General features: G+C 43.3%; 1 protein-coding gene across 4 annotated transcripts in view; it reads left to right on the forward strand.

The window, feature by feature from the left end:
* PLD5 (phospholipase D family member 5) overlaps positions 1-22,491 on the forward strand; it is a 97,875-nt gene that overhangs the window by 62,200 nt on the left and 13,184 nt on the right. For 3 of the 4 annotated variants that reach the window (XM_079969519.1, XM_079969521.1, XM_079969520.1), the window contains exon 5: positions 17,260-17,387. In XM_079969519.1, the coding sequence (XP_079825645.1) occupies positions 17,260-17,387 (128 nt within the window). Of the gene's footprint in view, positions 1-10,082; positions 10,131-17,259; positions 17,388-22,491 lie in introns of all 4 variants that reach the window. The other variant, XM_079969522.1, reaches the window with a different exon arrangement.

The raw sequence follows: 22,491 nt of genomic DNA on the forward strand, positions 1-22,491 counted from the left end.
ATCTCGTCTTTGACTTCCTCTGCCGGTACCCATGTGTTTTCTGACTCTTCCTCCCCCTCCCATTCTACCAAGTATTCCACCTGATTCCCCTTCCACCTGGAATCAATGATCCCTGCCACATCCATGTTGCGTTCTCTCTCTTCTATGACGGGTGTCCGGGTGACCTCCCTCTCATGTTCCCCCCACTCACATCCCTCTCTGTATGGCGACAGTAATGACCTGTGAAATACTGGGTGCAATTTCATGTGACTGGGCAATCGGAGTTTGAATGCTACTGGGTTGACCTGCTGTATGACCTCAAAGGGTCCCAACCGTTTGGGTCTCAATTTCTTACACCCTCCCTTGAACGGCAGCCCTTGGGTGGATAGCCACACCCGGTTACCCACCCTTATGGTTTCGCCTTCCCTCCTATTTCTGTCTGCTTGCTTCTTATATTCTTCTTTGGCTTTCTCTAAGTTGAGTTGGAGCTGACGGTGGATCGCTTCCATCTCTTCAACAAAATGTTCCGCTGCAGGTACACTCCACCTTCCCCCGCCCTCTCCTGGAAACGCCCGAGGATGACACCCATAATTGGCTAGAAAGGGACTCATCCCTGTGGACACGTTCTCCGCGTTGTTGTAGGCAAATTCTGCCAGAGGTAACCAGTCTACCCAATCAGTTTCTCTGTCCTTTACATAACACCTCAGATATTGTTGCAAAACCCCGTTTGCCCTTTCTGCTTGCCCATTTGTTTCTGGGTGCCTGGCGGTGGAAAAACTTACCTCCACATGCAACATGCTCATTAGTTTCCTCCAGAACCTAGAAGTAAATTGTTTTCCTCTGTCGCTCAAAACCCTCAAGGGGGCGCCATGCAACCTAAAAATGTGCTCCACAAACAACCTTGCGGTTTCTTCCGCTGTCACTGCATGTGAACAAGCTATAAAGTGGCACATCTTAGTTAGTAGATCTACCACCACCATGACCGCGGTTTTCCCTTTGGATCTCGGTAGATCGGTCATGAAATCTATGGATACCATCTCCCATGGCCTTTCTGGGGTGGGTAAGGGTTCTAATAACCCTGCTGGCGCCAACCTCTCTCCCTTTGCTCTTTGGCACCTGTCGCATCCCCTGACATACTCCCGCACGTCTTCCCGCACCTTGGGCCACCAAAACTCCCTGGTAACCAACCACATGGTCTTGTGCTGCCCGAAGTGCCCCGCCGTGGGGCTGTCATGCAACTGTTTAAGCACCCGCCCTCTTAGTTCCCCACCTGGTATGTAGAGCGCCCCTTTGTAATATAGTTTTCCGTTCTTTTCCTCAAACCCCCCTGCGTTCTCACCTGTCTCCCTGAGTTCCCTAAGTTTCTCTTGGGCATATTCATCGTTTTCAATACCCTCTACCAGTTCTCTTTGCCCCACCAATGCCGCCCCACAAACCCAGTGGTCCTCTGAGATGATATGTCTTTCTTCCGCCCCTCCTTCCCCCTCCAAGTACTCAGGTTTTCTGGAGAGAGCGTCCGCCCTGACATTCTCAGCCCCTGGCACGTAGCGAATTTCAAAATTGAACTTGGAGAACTCTTGCGCCCATCTTACTTGTCTCTGGTTCAATACTCGGGCTGTTCTCCAGTATTCTAGATTTTTGTGGTCTGTCCGCACTTGAACCTTGTGTTGCGCCCCAATCAACAGGTGTCTCCATCTCTTGAACGCTTCGTGGACAGCGAGTAATTCTCTGTCGTACACTGTATAATTCCTCTCAGACTTGTTCAATTTCCTCGAGAAGAAGGCACACGGCCTCCATTCCGACGTATTCGCTCCTGGCTGCAGGAGCACGGCGCCCACCGCTCTGTCAGACGCGTCGGTTTCCACCCTCATCGGCTGCTGCAGATCCACGTGTAAGAGTTGTTCTTCCGAAGCAAACGCCCTCTTTAAACTTTCGAAAGCTCGCTGCGCTTCTTCCGTCCAGACAAATTTCTTCTTACTGCTGAGACAATCCGTGATGGGGGCTGTTAAATGGGCGAAGTTCTTGATGAACTTCCGATAGAAGTTTCCGAACCCCAAAAACCTCTGCACGTCTTTCTTAGTTTTCGGTGGCCTCCATTCCAGCACCGCTTGCACCTTGCTAGGATCCATGGCCAGCCCCTTGTCCGACAACCGGTACCCAAGGAATTCCACCTCCCTGGTGTGAAACTGACACTTCTCCAGTTTCACCCACAGCTGGTTTTCTTGCAGTTTGCTCAGTACTTCTCGTACATCTCGCACATGCTGCTCTTCATCCTCTGAGTACACCAGTACATCGTCCAAGAACGCAGCGCAGTTCTTGTACAGCAATGGTCCTAGTACGTGATTCATGAATGATTGAAATACTGCGGAACCCGCCTGGAGGCCGAAAGGCATAACGCAGTACTCAAATGCCCCCAAGGGGGTGAACATAGTGGTTTTCCACTCATCTCCCTTTCTCATACGTATCAGGTTATACGCCCCCCTCAGGTCCAGCTTGGTAAAAATCTTCCCTTTTCTCACCCGGGTCAGAATGTCATCGATTCTGGGCATAGGGAAGGTCACGGGTTCGGACACTGCGTTTAGGGCCCTGAAATCCACAATTAATCTCGGTTTGTCTGAGTTTTTTTTGTCTACAAAGAACACTGGGCTACCCCCCACCGCTCGTGACTCCCTGATGAACCCACGCTTGAGGTTTTTGTCAATAAACTCCCTTAGCTCCTGCATCTCTCTGTCAGACATTGCATACACCTTGCCCACTGGCAATTGCGCTCCTGGAAGTAAGTTGATTTGGCAGTCAAAGGGTCTGTGCGGGGGTAGTTTATCTGCTTCCCTTTCGCTGAAGACGTCGGCAAAATCTGCATATTGTCGTGGTACCCTACCTTGATCCATTGCTTCTATCTTTGCTAACGTGGCCTGAGTGCCTACTTGGCCCCCTTTTTCTGTGCAGTGTCCCATACAATGTGCTGACCCAAAGGAAACCACTCTCTGATGCCATCCCACAAGCGGATCATGCAGCGCTAGCCAGCTCATCCCCAAAATGATGGGCGCTCCTCCCAACGTGGCAATATTAAACGCTATCCGTTCCGTGTGTCTTGCCACCCTCATTGTCATGGGGACAGTCTGCTGGTCTACTTCTCCCCCCAACAGCGCCCTCCCATCAATCGTGGTCACCTGCAGGGGATTTTTTAAAGGAATGGTCTGTATCTGATGGGCGGCTGCAAACTCCTTACTCATAAAGTTGCAGGAGCTGCCTGAGTCTAATAGCGCCTTCACTTTTAGTGGGTGTCCGTTTGCCAGCTCCAGCAATACCTCTATTACAAGAGCTGGTCTTGGGGGTTCTGGCGTGGGCACATTTACTGTTCCTTGGCCTGGCTGCTGTGCCCCGTCGGTGGCAGCCAGGCGTTGGCTTTTACTTGCTCCTTAGCTCCTTCTCCCTCCTCCCCAACAGCTCCCGCCATTCCTTGCCATTCCTTTCTTTGCGGGCAAACTCTGGCAAAATGACCTGGCTGTTGGCAGAGAAAACATTTCTTGGCGCCTTTTCCCTCCTTCTTCCGCCCTTCACTGGGGTTTGAAATTGCGCGCGCGCGCGCTGTTCCGATTTCCATCGGCTCTGCTGGCAGAGAAGGCTGCTCTGGCATCTCTGGAATGCGGAAATCCCTCCAACGCTCCCCTTTCCCTTCCCGCTTCTCCAAGGCTCTGGCCTCCTGGCGTGATCCTATGGCCAGCGCTGATTTAGTCAGATGGTCCATAGACTCCGCCCTGGGCCCCCGGGAAAGTTCGTCTTTCACTGCCGAAGATAGTCCTTCTTCGAACAGCATTTGTATCGGTTCCGCTGACAAATCCCATCCTAATTTATGGATCAACATGGTGAACTCAGTCCAGTACTCACGGACAGATCGGTTCCCTTGTTTACACGCCATTAACTGCCTGCGCGCCACTCCCTGCTCAATCTCGCTGGAAAACATCAGATCCATGGCGCGAAAAAACTTCCTTGTGTCCCTTAGGGCTTCATTATTGGCTGCCATTAGTGGCCTCACCCAATCTTTGGCCCCGCCTTCGAGATGCCCAATCACATAAGCAACCCTCGAATCCTCATCAGGAAAATCATCAAACTGCAGATTGAGGGCATATTGCATCTCTGTCCTGAAGGCTTGATAATCCCTGGGATCACCCCCAAACTTCTGCACCAGTCCTGGCACTTTCCTCGAGAGCTGGGCGGCTTTCCCCTTTTCTGCATCATGAGCCCTCCTCTCCTCCAGCCTCGCCGTTTGCAGAGCTAACTGTACCTCCAACATCCTGTACCTTTCTTCCAGGCTAGGACCGGCTGCAGCTGCTCCCCCATCTCCGGCTCCGGCTGGGTTGCTCATGATGCCTCTCTTTGCACAAGCTGCTTTCAGGGACTGTCAGATTGCTGTGGTGGGATAATGAGCTGCTTGTGCGTTGAAGCTGGATCCCTCAGAGCTCACTCAGTGTAGTGAAACCCTGCCTTGAGCGGAGCCCTTTAGCATGGCTCCGTCAGTCGCTGGTAGAATCTGACAGTGGGCGTTTGCGGAAACGTTTCCAACATAAAAGCTGTTTCACGGACATGCGCCGCCTGGATTCCCTGCGTGACAGTTTCCGGCGGGGGGTGGGGGTCCTTAAAGGCTGTTCTGATACCTCCACACTGTTCTCACTGGAAGTATCCCAGAGCCTCCCCTCCGACTCCCTTTCCTTTGGAGCTCCCGCACTCCCCCTACTGGTTCCCTCTTCTGCTGAAGAAGTGTCTCTCCTATTCTCCTGAAGCCTTCTCACCACCTGTCTTTCCGATGGCAGTTCCCTGACAACTGAACTTCAAAATGTTTAATGTAGCTGGATTTTTTTAAAACACTGATATTCACTATGGAAGCAGTGCTCTTAGATTAAAAGTTTTGAACACAATGCTTAGGATTGGCAAGACTTTCACAGTAAGCATTGTAAGTGGTGATACCAGTCCCCAAGAGTAATTTACTACTGGGGACATACTATTGTCCCTATGATCCAAATGCTCAGGGAGATCCTGAAATGAAGAATGAAATCACTGAAACATCCAATAGTGAAAATACAGTGATGGATGACTTCAACTACCCTCACATAGACTGGCTACGTATGTGTTCCAGTCATGACAAAGAGGGAAATTTTCTAGATACTCTAAATGTTGGTCATGGAACTGACCAGAGGAACAAAGACCCTGGACTTAAGCACTCGGGACCTGGTGTGAGATATAAGTGTTTTTGAGCCAGCTAGGAGCAGTGACCATAGTGCTATTAAATTTAATATAAATCTAAATGGTCAATTGCCTTAAAAAAATCAAATCCATTAACATTTGAATTCTAAAGAAGCAATTTCCCCAAAATGAGGGAATTGGTAAAAATGAAGTTGAAGGGCAAGTCAAACAGATCAAATCACTCAAAAATGTTTGGCAGTTGTTTAAAATGCACTCCAGTTGAGCTTTTAATACAGTGGTACCTCGGGTTAAGAACTTAATTCATTCTGGAGGTCTGTTCTTAACCTGAAACTGTTCTTTACCCGAAGCACCACTTTAGCTAATGGGGCCTCCCGCTACCGCTGCACCGCTGCTGCACGATTTCTGTTCTCATCCTGAAGCAAAGTTCTTAACCCTAGGTACTATTTCTGGGTTAGTGGAGTCTGTAACCTGAAGCGTATGTAACCCCAGGTACCACTGTATTGTATATTGCAGATTAGGGAAAGTACCAAGGGGATGTCAGCATGGTTAACTAGCGGAGTCAAAGAAAGAAGAAGAGGCAAGAAGGTTTCCTTTAAAAAATGAAAGTCTTCTCCAAATGATGAAAACAAAAAAGGAACACAAACTGTGGCAAAAGAAATGCAATCAGGCTATAAGGGGTGCCAAAAAAGAATTTGAGGAGCATATTATATTGCTAAAATACATAAAGACCACTACTAACAAAAATATGTAATTACATTAGTAGCAAGAGAGGCAGCTGGACCCCTGAATGACAAGGGAATCAATTGTGTGATAAAGAAGGATAATGAGATTGCAAAGAAGGTGGATGAATTCTTTGTATTTGTCTCCACAGCAGAATATACCTATAAGGCAAACCACTGTGCCTGAACTAACTTCTGTAGAAAGGGAGTCTGAGGAACTGAGAAAAATAGTGTTGATGAGAGTTGAAGTTCTAGGCCTAATAAACAAAAGGGGGGAAATGAAAAATTGCTGGATCCATACGGCATCCAACCAAGAGTTCTCTATATTTTAGAAAAGCAACTTGTTCATAAGATCAGCCTCAATACCCAATGACTGGAAAGTGGCCACTGTAACACCAATTTTAAAAAAGGGAAAAGGGAGATGGGGATTCCTGGAAATTATGTTAGTTAGCTTAAGTTTGAAATTCCTGCATTGCCTTCCAACTCTACAATTCTATGACTTTTCCCCTGGAAAACTGGTGAGAGGTATTGTTAAAGATAAGATAACCAAGCATATAGAAGAGCAAGTCTTGCTGCTGCTGAACTAGCATGGCTTCTGTAAGAGTACCGTATTTTTCGCCCTATAGGACGCACTTTTCCCCCTCCAAAAATGAAGGGGAAATGTGTGTGCGTCCTATGGGGCGAATGCAGGCTCTCGCTGAAGCCTGGAGAGTGAGAGGGGTCGGTGCGCACCGACCCCTCTCGCTCTGCAGGCTTCGTGGACCTCTCCGCAAGCAGCGGGAGCGCTCCCGCTGCTTGTGGAGAGTTGCTTGCATGCAGAAGCCTGCGCGCGCTGAGCTCAGCGCGTCCAGGCTTTGCGGACCTCTCCGCAAGCAGCGGGAGCCAGCGCTGGGCTCCCACGGCTTGCAGAGAGCTGCCTGTTTGGGAGCTGGGGCGGGGAAAGCTCGGGCCTCCCCCGCCCCAGCCCCGCGCCTGGGGGGGGAAATATTTTTTTCCCTTTATTTTCCCCCCCAAAAAACTAGGTGTGCCTTATGGGATGGTGCGTCCTATAGGGCGAAAAATACGGTAGGTTAGATTACTGCAACACATTATATGTAGGGCTGCCTCTTAAGGTGGTTTGGAAATTTCAGCAGAATTCGGTGGCCATATTGCTCACCAGGGCAAGACAGTTTGAGTATATTACACAGTTCCTGGCCTGATTACACTGGATGCCAATTAGTTTCCAGGCTCAATTCAAAGTGCTGGTTTTGACCTATAAAGCCTTAAACGGCTCAGGACCTCAATACCTCAAGGACCACCTTTCCTCATACGAACCAACTCAGATCCTATGATCATCATCTGAGGCCTTTCTTTGTGTGCCTCCTCCATGAAAGCTCCAGAGCATGGCAGCACAAGAACAGGCCTTTCCTGTGGTGGCTCCCCATTTGTGGAATTTTCTCCTCAGGGAGGCTCACCTGGCACCTTCATTACATAACTTTAGGTGTTAGGCAAAAACATCAGGACTTGGGCTGATTAACAGCCTATGCTGGTCTTTTAATTGCATTTGTGTGAGGAGGGTTATTTGTTTTTGTTTTTATCATGTATTTTGTGTCCTCATTTTTAATAATAATACTTCTGGGAAGCAGTTGCTGGAAACCTCATGGGGGAGAGAGCTGTTGCACTCAGCTCCATCTTGCCAGCTTCACATAGATATCTGGTTGGCCACTGTAAGAATAGAATGCTGGATTACCTGGGCCACTGCCTTGATTCAGCGGAGCTATTCTTATGTTTTCTAGAAATCTATTATAATCACATGACTGCTGGTGAATATGGGTTTCTTGGAATTATTCCTACAGCCAAATTGTTTATCTTCATTGTGCCACTTATAATATACCTTATGTGGGTATAGTATACATCCATTAGCTTTTATGGTTTGTGTGTTAGGGCAGCACTCTAATGGATAAATATTAATGTACCAATACTGCATGCTTCAAAGTTACTTAAGTTAACTTCTCTTAGGATCCAAGCCAAAGTCAAATGTGTGAACCATATGGAGCCAAGTTAACTGACATTTTTAGTTGGCTTGTAACTGGCAGTTAAGAATTTTAATTGGTTTTAATTGTTTCATTTAGTAGAAATGTTGCTATAACAGCACTATTGAGACTTTCAGGCTCATTTTTTTCAAGACAGATTGGTTACTGAATAGGAGTGCAGCAGATATTTATTTTCTGTTATCCTTAAGATATAAAGCAAGTCTGTGTCCTGCTCATTATATGATAAGGCAAATACAATTCAAGACCGCTAGTACTATGCTGGTGTCATTATCACATGATTCCAAACTTCCAAGGTGATAATTCTAAGCTGCTTCCTTGATATCAAGATAGCACCAGACATTGTTGCCTTCTTACATCAGAAGTGGCTTGCTGCGTGGGGTAAAGCCATTAGCTTCTTGGCAGACGGGTCACTGGTAGGGAGAGGGCAAGTGTCAATGAGGAGGTTGGCACAGTGCTAGTGCAACAGCAGAGCCAATCCAGTGCTCCTGATGGTGTGTTTATATCATACCAATCTCCCCACCACCTCAAACCTCTCCTTCCTCAGGAGAATGGAGAAACTAACTCCCTGGTGAGAGACTACAACATCTGGGCCTTTTTATGTTTCAAAATCAGATGTAGCATGCCTCTGGATTCCAGTTGCTTAGGAACAACATCCTGCTTGTGGGTTTCACATAAGAAGCCTGGTGTGCCACCGTGGGAAACAGGATGCAGGACTAGAAAGGCTTTTGGTCTGATCCAGCCGGGCTCTTTTTATGCACTCATGTGCATCTGTGTGGCAGCAAAATCAGATTTTCACCAAATTTACAGAAAAATAAATTTCTTATAGCACAGTCATTACATTTTCAATGTCTATGTGCCAAATGAAAGAACCACATCGGTTAGAACATGCATTTGATTTTAAAGTGGCCCACTGCTGCTTTCTATGTGCATTAACCATGTCCTAGAGTTATGCACTAGAGACTAAAACTTTGCTAATTACTAATATGACATGAGCAAAAGTTTAAGGAAGGGGAGACCAATTCCCATAATTTTGATAATTCTATTAAGTCAGGAGGGTTGCATGGTTATGTTGACTTGGGAAAACACTTTTGCTACAGTGCTATTGCAATGGTTTTTTTTAAATCCAATACTTTTCTCTTTTCACTTCTCCCACAAAAGACTAATGATCAAGGTGACTGGTGGTTCTTTGTAAGCATATAGAATCACAGAATCATAGGGGTAACCAGCATAGAATCCTCCAGATAGGCCCATGGTCAGGGATGGTAGCAATTGTAATCTAATCCTGGAAATAATAGGTTTTGAAAAAGTTGAAAGGTCATATATTCCATATACCTGCCCAGGTCTTTCCCTCACTTGTAATCAGTTATGTGCTCGGAATGCATGGCTCTATTTTAGTAGCCTTTTTAGCTTTTTTTATTTGGATAACAATTGGGGTTGATGTTTGTTTGTTTGTTTGTTTGATAAATATGAGTCATTGATTCTTCATCCCAGAATTCTGACACCTGCAAGTAGTCTTTTCAATGACTAATTCAGTTTGCAATCTCCATCTACAGACTGAGTATACAGACCTCCAGATTTCAACATCCAACCTAACTTTTGTACTCCCACTCCGTCATCCCTCTAACCCTTGATTTATGTTATCTAGCCTAATGCACAGCTCTGGAGAACTTGTAAAAATTACTCACTTTTTGGAGACATTGTGGTTTGTCCTAATAACTGTGTTGCCCAACTGCGGATTTTGGAGTGCTTCACTTCTTCTATCTCATGATGATTATGTCAAAGTCTGCATGTATTGAAAAGGTCCTTCTGTAATGTGTAGTGATTTTACATGCTCTGCAATAAGCATTCAGGTCAGTGAGGCTTTAAACCATTATAGTGTCAACATTCAATACATTAGACGCTCTATGGGAATGTAACCTTATTCTTGCCAAAGTTCCACGAGAGCCAAAAGCTAGAAAGAGGTAGACTCAGTTTCACAGCTTTTAACATAAAATTATTCTGAAGCCCAGGGTTAGATGCATTGGGTCTATCTGGGAGGTGGGAGGTGAAATGTAATGAAAACTCCCACCTTAGAAATTTTAAAATATATTTTTTTCTGTAATTCACTAGCAGCATCAAAATCAGGCTCATTTTCTCATTCACTTTGCAGGGAAGTGTGAAACCCAGAACCTGTGATGAGATGGTCAAGAGAATGAGGGTAAGTCACCCTGGAATGAGAAAATAATGTGCAAAGTTAGATAAAGATAAAATAAAAGGGTGGTTTTTTTTAAAGAGGCAAAGAAAAACAAATTTGGAAAAAAAAATATGAAAATCATCCTTATGTTCCCATGGAGCTTCCATATATGAATGTTGACACTTCTGAATTCATTGTGACCCAATGGATTGTGGTAGACTTTGGTCCCAGTTCCCCCATAGATCTTGCAGAGTGAACTAGATTCCGTTTCTAACAGCCTCAGTTAATAAAGGGCAACATTAAGACTCATTCAAATGCTCAACAAGCAGCATGGAGGCCACCTGAAATTTAATTAGCATGGTAGCTCCCTGAGAAAGCCAGCCATTTGTGTGCAGTATCTTACTTAAGAACAGTGCTGCAGCAATCCAGAGTGGTGCCTGGGAGAAAATGAAATATTTCTACTTGGCGGTGGAAAACCCGCAAGGTCTCTGCCATTTGTGTCTCTAGGTAGGGAAGTGAATTCCAAAGCTGGGGAGTTAGACCAGAGAGGGAACTGTCTGGTACTCAACACCCAGTAGGCTAAACCCACAAAGGGACAATGAGAACGAACACACACACACTACTACTACTACAACTAGCAGTAGTACTACATTTTTACTCCTTTTTTTCTTTTTACCTGAACCTGTGCCCTTAACACCAGCTTGAGCTGCTGTTGTTCAAAAGTCAAGCTGTTGTGTAAAAGAAAGGATCAGGTTTTTCTGGTCAGTTAGAACACATAGTTTTATTCTTGTTAGATCAGCTAGCTGGTATTTTGCTGGTAGTTCCATTTTTGCTTACCTAAGGAATGTTAGATTGCGTTGAAAGAAATTATATTTTCTAGCATTATTTGATACCGTGCTTCCAGACAAATGATGTATTTGTATGAAAAGTTAGATTATATTCTGTTTTAACAGCTCAATTTGTTGTTAATCTTCTGTGATTAGAGCTGCTTCTTAGTTCACACTGCCCATATGCTTCAAAACAGTAGTTTGTGTGTGAGTGTTTGCTTCAATCTGGCGTTCGTCTGGTGTGAAACATATGCAAGACACTTTACAAAAATAAAATTAGAGTCTCTAAGTTTACAGTGTAAGTAGGCAGCAACAATATCAAAGGCTAAGGCTGCAGTACTGTACATTGAATTCAGTATTGCTCACGTCTGAGTAAGCATGGGTAGGATTGCACTGTAAAAGTGGCAATGACCGCTCCCCACTTAAAACGGGGGGCGCCCTTTGCGGGGACGCGTGCAGCCCTGGATCTGGAGTGGCCCCATCAGCATAGGCTTTGCCTTCCCTCAGGTGGGATACCTGGAGGTCCCCGCCTACCCCAGTGAGTTGTCCAATCCCACCTGGGGGAAGCGTTGCCAGGGAAACCAGGCCAGGTAGGGGGAGGGATTACCTGCCCACACAATAGCTATTAATTAATTAAGCATTTATAAACAGGTTTTCGTGCTTACAACCCTTGAAATACCTTTTTCTGCATCTCTGCAGTCTTTATTCTAGGGAAAGTAGTAGCCATGGGGCCAAAACAAAATCTTAATGTCTCACAAAGAGGGCACAGGGATCCACAGGGGAACATAAGTCTCTCCAGATTGGAAATGCACTTAAACGCTTGTCTCTTACTGTTTGTTTTACTAAAGAAGTCACTATAAAAGGGACTTTTCCCCTTTGGGAGCTGTATTCCTAAGCTGAGAAAACTTATTCCATTACTGCGAAGGTTGATAGTGTAAAGCAGGATTTTCTGGTACCAAATTAAGAAATGGGGCAGTCGTATGTATGGGAGCCAAGTTTTAGTTACATTTTTCAAAGCTTTGATTTTGTTTTCTGTAAACAGATATGCAATAAAATGTGGGCAGATTTTCATAGATGTTCTATTTAAGGTTTTGATTGACACACTTAATAGCTTTGCTGTCTGAAATGCATGAGCAACAAATGTAGTCAGTTCCTTGGAGCATAATTTTCTGTTAAGCAAAGTTGACAGAAGCCATCAAGAGCATCCTTATAACTGTACAGGCAATTCTCAGCTTATGCTGGGGTCATGTTCCGGGATAGTGCCTAAAGCCAAAGTAATGTATAGTCAAAACCCATTGGGTTCAATGGAAGGTGGAATTGCCAAGGCTTCTTTTCCTGGACACCCACTCCCTTTCAGGCTCCTTTTCATTTGTTTTTTGCCGATTGTGTATAGCTTAATGTGCACACATTAAAGCCACACGTTATGAGTTACCAGTAGTTGCTTCAGTGGCTGTCAGGGAGCTGCCATCGGAGCCAGAGGGAGAGGGAGGGCTCCAGAGGGATTACGGAGAGCATCCCAGGAGGGAGAGAAGCAGCCCATCTATTGGGGAGGGAAATCACCGTAGCACCAGTGGAGGAGGGGGGCAGATGGGGGAATCGGCGAGGTGGCTCCATGACTCCTCGCCGGAGACCAGTGGGGAGAGCACGGGTCCTCCGCTGCCCACACCCTCCCTGCACAGAAGGCTTCCGCGCAGGGAGAGTAGGCGGAGACTAGGCGTCAAAGAGCTTCTTTGCTGGAGGAAGTTCAAGAAACGCCCACTGACGGATTCTGCCAGCGACTGAGACAGCCACGGGTGAGTGGCTGTCCGGACAGAATAGGGTTCACCCAGGTAACTCAGCCAGGTGTGGCGACGACTTACGCACAAGCAACCCCTAGAACCATTACAGTGGCATTCCAACAAAAGACAAAATAATTGAGTATGATGATGTAATCTCAGATTTGGAAAAGTAGCAGTATTTTTCACTACCACCTCCTAGGACTAATCTACACCAGTCAGTTAAAATGTTAAAAATGTGTTATAAAAATGTGACACCATCCATCGTCAATGGGAAATTGCATTGAGAGCTATATTACCTTTTAAAAGCATTTTTACAGATTGGTGTACTGTAGATTTTTAGTGCAACTTTGCAACATAAATAGGTAATGTTAACTCACATAAATTCTCCAAATGCTATGAATTATGGCATTTTTAAAAAAATAAATAGAAAAATAAATAAAATGCAAGTCAAATTGTATAATTACACTATTATAGTGGCTGTGCAAATGCATGGCTGAAACCCCTTCACTTCTTTTGCAAAATAGTTGATATTTTGAGGAATATACATCAATAATCGTTAAGTGAGGGTATTGGTAAGGTTGCCATATTTCAAAAAGTGAAAATCCAGACACAAAAGGATTTTTTTGGCAAAATCTTTAAAAAGACAGTTTTTGAGCTATTTTTAATAAAATTTGGCGAAAGGTGAGGAACCACCATAAAGAATGAGACCCAAGGGTATGGAAAAATAAATGAAACTAAATGTTAAGCTGAAAGTGGTGAGTATATATGTTGGAAGGGAGGATAATAAGTTAAAACATTCCTTTTTTTAAAAAAAGGTAAATTTAAAGAAAGGATCAGAAATATTGAAATATTGAAATATTCTGTGGGTTTCACATGCTTATGTAGCAGAGACTGGAAACAGTCTAACCTCTCCACACCCATTCTATGGTCAGGTGTTAAAATGGCAAGTAAATTTCCCTCCAGTGGTGGAGAGCTGCTACTACCAGTTCTGCTACTGGCAGTAGACCATCAAAGAGAGAGTTGTGGGGAGCCAGTGGCTCAGTCCTTGAGCCCTGAAGCTGGCATAGAAACCCTCTCTGCTTTTCTAGGCTTTTCCTCCTTGAGGGGCTGGCGCAAGCTGGCATGGCTTTAGATGCAACAGTGGATCCATTGCTCCACTCCTTGCAGGTCACATGTTGGGAATGTCCTGCTGGACTTCCCTTGAGTCTGAAATCATTCTTGCCAGGATCTCTCTTTTAAAAATATTGCATTCCTGAAGAATACAAAAACAGGCCATTTTTCAGTTTAGACGTTTGAGTCAGATGTGCAGTAAAATACGTAGCCTTGTATTATTGACTTGTGCATCCCTCCATTTTACACTTAACCACATTTGAATGCAGAGGGTTTGCACTAATGGAACTTCTGGAACACCTCCAGACATTTGGCATAAAGCTAAGAAGGAAGCTTAAAATGCCTGGAGATGAGCTGCTTTACCTCTGTGCCACTGGAAAATATCCAATATGAAATGGTTCTTCTGTCAGCAATTAATCTACTTTTTATATATATACCGTATTGGCCTGAATATAAGCCTCACTTTTCCCCCAAAATCCCACTGTGAAAAGTTAAAGTGAGGCTTAGTCCCCTGTCCTCTCCCCCAAGGCCGGGAAGGGAGAGAGCGATGAAGGGGAAAGGCTGCCAGCAACACAGTGCGGCTCCCCTACCTGCCTGCCCAGTATGCAGCCAGGAGCAGTGAGGAATGGAGCAACTTGTATTTGGGTATTTTTTCTTTTTTCCTTTCCCCCCTTCCAATTTTAAAGGTGTGGCTTATATTCAGGTGCAGCTTATATTCAGGCCAATACGGTACTCTGTTTCCAATAAACATATTTTTTAAAACCCCTGCACTTCTTTATTAGTTGCTACCTCTAATAAGACTCAATGATACTAAATTTGCATACTATAAAGTAAGTTCCATGAAATCCGTAATGTGTGACTCTAAGTAAACATATTGAGCTCTCATAGTACAGTGGTACTTTGGGTTAAGTACTTACTTCGTTCCGGAGGTCCGTTCTTAACCTGAAACTGTTCTTAACCTGAAACACCACTTTAGCTAATGGGGCCTCCTGCTGCCGCCGCGCCGCCGGAGCACGATTTCTGTTCTCATCCTGAAGCAAAATTCTTAACCCAAGGTACTATTTCTGGGTTAGCGGAGTCTGTAACCTGAAGCATATGTAACCTGAAGCGTATGTAACCCGAGGTACCACTGTATAAAGCATCTGCAACTGAATTACCTTCAACTGCACTGCGAATATTTTTTCTAGCCATATTGACTAAGCGCAAGGCAAGAATAACACAGTGTCTCAAACTCTTGACGGTTTGATTCTCAAGTATTCCTAGGAATAGAGAATTATAGGTGGGAGGCCATGTCATTTGTGTGTGTAGAAAATCATCTTACAAAATGCAGAGTGAGAAGATCTTAATATGGCTGGGATGGCTTGTGTAACTGCTTTCAGGTGGACGAACAGAACAATCCACAAGGGGTTTCAGTGATTCCAATGGGGACAATGTCTTACTTTTCCCTGTTCCTCTGAGGAAAAAAAAGTTGGCAGGCTAGTTCCAATAGGGTGATGCTTTGTCTGCCTTACGCATTTAGTTTATTATTAAGATCACAGAATCATAGAATTGTAGTGTTGGAAGAGATCCTGAGGGTCATCTAGTCCAACTCCCCTGGTGCAGATAACAGATATTAATTCTTAATATATTTCTAAGGGAATTGTGCATTGTTGAATTAAATAATGTTTTATATATGACACATTTTGAAGGGGGTTGGAGGAGTAACAAAAATATTCTGCTGACATACAATCACAGAATCACAGCAGGAGACCAAAAGGAGCACTCATTAATTAATATTATTATATTTTTAATTGAGTTGCCACAAGGAACCATTTATGAATATGGCATTATAGTAAGGGACAAACAGAAGTGGTTACCATATTTTTCGCCCTATAGGGCCCACCGGCCCATAGGACGCACTTATTTTTTTTGGGGGGGGGGAATAAAGGGGGGAATTATCCCCCCCCCGAGTCCTAAAGAGCAAAGAAGCCATGACAGCGAGCGGGATGGATCCCGCTCGCTGTCCTAGCTTCGTTTTTAGCCTCGGGGCTGGGGGTCCGGGAGCGAAGGCGAGGTTGCACAACCTTGCCATCACTCCCGGAGCTTGCAGGGCTGGGGGCGGGCCGACCCCAGCCCTCAGAACGGGTCTGAGAGCGATGGCAAAGTTGCGCACAGCTTCACCATTGCTCCCAGAGCTTGCTGGGCTGGGGGGATGGCTTCAGCGAAAGCCTGCATTCGCCCCATAGGACGCACACACATTTCCCCTTCATTTTCGGAGGGGAAAAAGTGCGTCCTATAGGGCAGAAAATACGGCAATTTTGTTTTGTTTTTTTAAAAAAGAATGCAGTTGGGATAGTCTTAGAGGCTACAAAAAGCCTTTGGGTGCAGATGTGGCCTACAGGCTTTGAGTTAATCACCTTCTTCTAAAGGTTTCTAGGAAGCATAGTTCAATCTAACCCAGTTTTCCTTAATTAAACATTGAAATCTTTGCATATTAGTTATTGTAGCTATTGTAGTTAATGTATTTACAATTGACACTGTAAATAATGTCAGTAGATGGCCTTTGAGGGGGTTTAGTTTCACCAGTTCTGCACAAGAAATGTCCTTTCTCAGAGGTCAGCAACCTTTTTCAGCCGTGGGTCAGTCCACCGTCCCTCAGACCATATGGCAGGCTGGACTATATTTTTTTGGGGGGGGTGTGTGAAAAAATTCCTATCCCCCACAAATAACCCAGAGATTCATTTTAAATAAAAGCACACATTCTACTCATGTAAAAACACGCTGATTCCCGGACCATCCATGGGCTGGATTGAGAAGGCAATTGGGCCACATCCAGCCCCCGGGTCTTAGGTTGTTACCCCTGTCCTTTATACACGTGTACCATCCAGGCTAGGGATCAGCAGAGAAATTTGTGGTGCCTGTCAAGAGGAGGAACTGCCTCCTCCTCATTCTAAGTCTTGCAAGAAAATGGATTTAGAGAGATTAAAAACTAATTTCCTGACTGGACATGGACCACTGCACAAAAAAGAACTGGAAAGAAAGTGTGTGGTTCTTAATGACCAGATAGTTCTGTCTCTGTCTAGCCAACTTTCCTTCCGGAAGGACTCTTATTACTTCGGCTCATGCTTCTGAAGAGCTGTAGCTGATGACTATTAAAATTATTTGCTTTTGACAAGATTCCCAGATACCTACCTTACCCTACACTGCAAAATGTAGCTAGAAAGTTGTGATAATAAATGTAGCTATAAAGTTCCTGTAATGGAATAAGGCCCACTGAACATGGTGAACATGCACAGGGTTGGACTGCATCTCTGAGTATGCCTTCCTAAGCCCACTTCCACTGAACTCCATGCTTAAGATGGCATTGTTAAACTATGAAGTGATTGACTATGTAAGCTTTTGTTTGTTTGTTTGTTTCCTTATGCACAATTTTAACTGTTATGTTCTTGTATTCCTTAGGTGCTGAAGTGATTTTTATAAACATGACGGCTTACAATGATGGCCATCTGCAGACATCATTCTGGATTGTGGATAGGCAGCATGTATACATTGGAAGTGCCAGTTTAGAATGGAAGTCACTGTGGCAGGTACTTTCAATTTATTTATTCATTTAGAGCATTTTTTATCTTGCTCTTCAGTCAGAGGGGCTCTCAGCAGGGACAGACTTTAGTACAGTGGTACCTCAGGTTAAGAACTTAATTCGTTCTGGAGGTCTGTTCTTAACCTGAAACTGTTCTTAACCTGAGGTACCATTTTAGCTAATGGGCCCAGTCCTGCTCAGCCCCTCTTCACTGCACTGGTTATTTATTTTAAACTGTTTGGCACTTAGCTGTGTTCTAGGACATTGCTCTTATTTACGGCAGAACATATGAGCTATTGCTTCTTTACCCAGCTAAAACTGAGAAACATTGTAATTAGTGGAAACGATACTAGTTCCCAATTTGTTCTAATTATGACATATTGCATTGTGGCAGTAAATTAAGTACAGTCTGTGGTCTAGGAGTGGCATTTCAAGTCTTTATCTGTATTGTGTTGCTGCAAATGTCTTTGTTCCTTAAGAATGTTCTTGAAAATTGTGCTTTGCATGCTAAACTTACACAGTTTTACAGAAAATATGCAGGAGTAAGGATCCGATGGATTTAAAGAAAAGACCTATTACGTGATTTAAAAAAACTGGAAATTGCGCTTGTATTTTTGGCACCTTAAAATCCCTCAAGGAACCATTCTTATTGATCAGCATTTGTTTTCAGATGTATTCATGTGTGAAAAACAACCCATTCAGTAATGTTTGTTGGTTGCAGTAACATGCTGAATAGTGCTCTTTGACTTTGTATTTGTCGCGCACTATACTGCAGTGTTCTGAATAACAGGAGATTTTATCAAATCATCTCTGTATCTGAATGTCTTTCATTCTGTTCCTTTTTTGAAATTCCTGTCAGAAGCAATAGTTTAAATTGTAAGCAGTGGGCAATTTTTAAAGAAAACTCTAGACTTAAATATGGTATCTCTCATTGGGTGGGTGCCAATAATCTGTCTCTTCCCATGCAGCTGGAGTGGGAAGTTATCCTCTATCATTCTAGCCTCTCCCCTGGAGATTTAACAGAAGTGAATCCTTTCGTTCTAACTAGCCTGTATATTGCATTCTAGCAAAACCAAAGAAGGAGCTAATGCAGCTTAAAGGTAAAGGTAAAGGTACCCCTGCCCGTACGGGCCAGTCTTGACAGACTCTGGGGTTGTGCGCCCATCTCACTTAAGAGGCCAGGGGCCAGCGCTGTCCGGAGACACTTCCGGGTCACGTGGCCAGCGTGACATCGCTGCTCTGGCCAGAGCCAGAGCCGCACACGGAAACGCCGTTTACCTTCCCGCTGGTAAGCGGTCCCTATTTATCTACTTGCACCCGGAGGTGCTTTCGAACTGCTAGGTTGGCAGGCGCTGGGACCGAGCAGCGGGAGTGCACCCCGCCGCAGGGATTCGAACCGCCGACCTTTCGATCGGCAAGCCCTATTAGGCTGCAAAGCAGTTTTAACATGATACAGACTAAAGCATGATTCCCCAGTGGGGGCTGTCCTGGAACCCGCATGTGGTCTGGGCATATGGACTGGCTGAAGAGCAGAATCAGAAGTCATGGCAAGCGAGGAGCTGACATTGCAGGAGGAGATCTGGGGGTAGTAAGAGCATGGTCAACAAATATATTCAACCAGGGGCAAGTGCCCCAGACTATTTGGTGAAAAGAATACTCCATAGCTCACATTCCTTACCCATCCCTGCTCAAGTTTTGATTTGCATTGCACTTTGGAGAAAATATAAACAGTAAGTCTCTCCTATTCTTTCTGATATTCTCCAGACTTCTGAGATGAGATGACTCTTGATCAAGTCCCCTGGTTGAGGTATGAATGCTGGCTGTTGCTTATCTTCATTGGTAGCAACCACAAATAGAGGCTTCCTATTTGACCAGGACAAGGGTCCTGGACCTCTGAGTAAGATTGTACAGAGCTGTGAATAGGCGAATGAATTTTCACTACTCTTTTCTTTTTTTAATACTTTATTGACAATCTTATACAACAAATATAGTATACATCTTATTTAGACATGAGTATAAATCTTAGAAACAAAACAACAGCCATATACAAGTAATACTCCATTTGTTAACAAACAATAAACTTACGGTAATTTATATTTCTACTGTCTCTTGTTTTCTTCTCTATTTATTAACATAGATTAAAACAAAAAACAAAAAAACCCACATAACTGGACTTCCTATCATTCCCCAATGTGAATTTTCTTTCTGATGGTGAATATACCTAACATTATTAGCTTATCCTTTGTTTCCTTTCTAATACATTCTTAGAACAGTACTTAACCTTTGACTTATTTCATTTATATTTCATTAATCCAGGGTCAATCAAATGCTGCCATAGACTTTATACCACTGTTGTGATTTCATAAATAACTCTTATATTTTCCCAATTTTTGCACGAATGCTCACCTTGTTTTGCCTCTCAAGCTGTTAGTCAATTGCACCATTTCTACATATCCCTGTAACTTGTTTTGCCAATCCATTATAGTTGGAGCATTTTCCCCTTTCCAGTTCATTGCTATCAATTTTCGGGCTGCTGCTGTGGCATATAAAAATATTTCTCTTAATTTTTTTGGACTATCATTGCCTATGATGCTTAGTAAAAAGGCCTCTGGCTTTTTTTAGAAAGGTTAACCCAATTTTTTTTTCCAGCTCATCATAAACAAGACACCAAAACTCTCTAATCTTTCTACATGTCCACCACATGTGATACATGTCTCCATTACTTTCCCCACATTGCCAACAATTGTTTGCGATCAAAACAAAAAAAATTCCTTCCAGTAGCACCTTAAAGACCAACTAAGTTAGTTCTTGGTATGAGCTTTCGTGTGCATGCACACTTCTTCAGATACATTGTTTGCGATGTTTTTGAACTTTTTAGAGAGCTTTGATGGGGTAAGGTACCATCTATATTGCATATTTAGCATATTTTCTTTGATGTTATAACATGCTGTGAATTTCATAGTTGTTTTCCAAAGATTTTCCCGCTCACTCAGCAATATAGGGCGACCAATATCTTGAGCCCACCTAATCATGACTTCCTTGACCTCCTCCTCCTTGACTTTCCAGTCCAGAAGGATTTGCTCCATCTTTGATATTATCTTAATTTTATTATTTACTAATTCCTTTTCAAATTTGGAGGGCTCTTTAGAGAATCCATTCTTTTTGTCTTGTTTAAATGTTTTGTGGAGTTGATGATATTCCAACCAACCTGATAGGAAATATGAGGAAATCAAAGATCAGCTAAGCTTAATTTGGTTATCCTCTTCTATCAATAATGAGTTATATGTTAGCCAGCTTCCTTTCATATTTTTCTTCTTTACAGTCTTTGCTTCCAATGGAGGAATCCATCTAGGGGTTTTGGGTTCCATTAATCTTCTACATTTTTCCCAAACCCTAACTAAGGCATTTTTTACTATATGGTTGGTAAAACCTTTGTGCACTTTAGCCTTATCATAATTTAGATATGCATGCCAACCGAAATGGTTGTCATGCCCTTCTAGATCTAACACATCGTTATTTTTAAGCTGACACCAATCTCTTATCCAAGAAAAGCAGGCTGCTTCATAATATAGTTTTAGGTCGGGCAGGCTGAATCCCCCTCTTTCTTTAAGATCTATAAGGAGTGTATGTTTTATTGTTGGTCTGTTTCCTGACCAGATGAATTTAGATATTTCCCTCTGCCAACTTTCAATGCAGCTTGTTTTCCCTATAACAGGAATGGATTGGAACAGAAAAAGCATCTTTGGCTTTTTTTTAGTTTAACAGCCGAAATATGCATCCCAAAAGATAGTTTTAATTTGCTCCAAATCTCCATATTCCTTTTAACATCAGACCATGCCTTGACGTAATTGTCTTCGTAAAGATTTATGTTTTTAGTAGTTAACCATATTTCACTACTCAGTGATGTGGTGCCTCATCAACTCCTCCATCTACATCTCCTTGTTCTTTATATTGACTCACTGTCCTGAAATGGAAGGATGATCTAAAGCAGTGGCTTCTTTTGTTAATTTTCCATGCAATTAGAATGAAGGGGTGGTTTTAGTGTACGTTATTATTATTATTTGATGTAAGGCTCTCTTTTGCCATTATGAGTAGAGTTCTCATTTTCTCTGGCTGCCTACAAACCTCAAGAAAGCTGCAGGAGCTATAAACACTCACAAGTGCCCTGTATTTTGAGAATTTGCCGTGCTTGAGAGGAGTACAGGTTGCATATGCCATTAGAAAATCTGCTTGTATAGAAGACTACTATAGAAATCAAAGTTTTCTGATCTCTTCTAATAGAAGGAGCCATGTTTCCTCCAGTGTTGTTGCTTGGTGACTCTATAAAACTGGGAAATGAGTTGGACTCTGATTTTGCTTTGTGCGAGCTTTATTATATGCTCTGACTCAACTTATCAAATAAAGTTTCCTTCAGCAAATAATCACTTTAAAGCAGTCCATCTTTAGCATGAAGTCTCACATGTGACCGAGCACAAGTGGCACCAAGTAAAAACCTCTTGAGCTTATGGAACAGGGCCGGTTATAAATATACAAAACAATTCATCTCTCTATAATGTTTCCAAGCCAGAGTTTACAATAAGATTTGTTAGCCAAGGCAGGATTTGTTCTGTTCAAGAGAGCTGCATCTTATCACTACAGAAATATATATGGTGAAAAGAACACTATATCAGTCTTTTACTGTTTTGAAGCTAATGAGTTTTTTTGAAGTTATGAAAAGGCCCAGCTGGCTCTTTTAAGATAGGACATTAATGACAGTCAGCTGAATTAAGTTCTTTTACTGTACATCAAATAACACTGGGATTGAAAGGAACTATTTTTTCACATTTCCACTTGGGATGCTGTTATGCTGGAATTTGATCCAGTATGACTATGATAATTTCACACATCAATGCCTGTTTTCCAGTTTTGGAAAGACAAACTACCAAATTTCTTTATTTCTTTATTATTTAATTTCTATGCTGCCCTTCATCTGAAGATCACAGGATGGTTTACAGTAAAAAAACAAAACTATATATATACTGTACTATAATAACATAAAAACAATAATAACAAGGCTTTGAGCAACAGTGTAGATCCTGTGCCTTGAAATTATAATCAGGTCATTGCTATAT

Source organism: Podarcis cretensis, assembly GCF_951804945.1.
Source record: "Podarcis cretensis genome assembly, chromosome: 3".
Taxonomy (NCBI): Eukaryota; Metazoa; Chordata; class Lepidosauria; order Squamata; family Lacertidae; genus Podarcis; species Podarcis cretensis.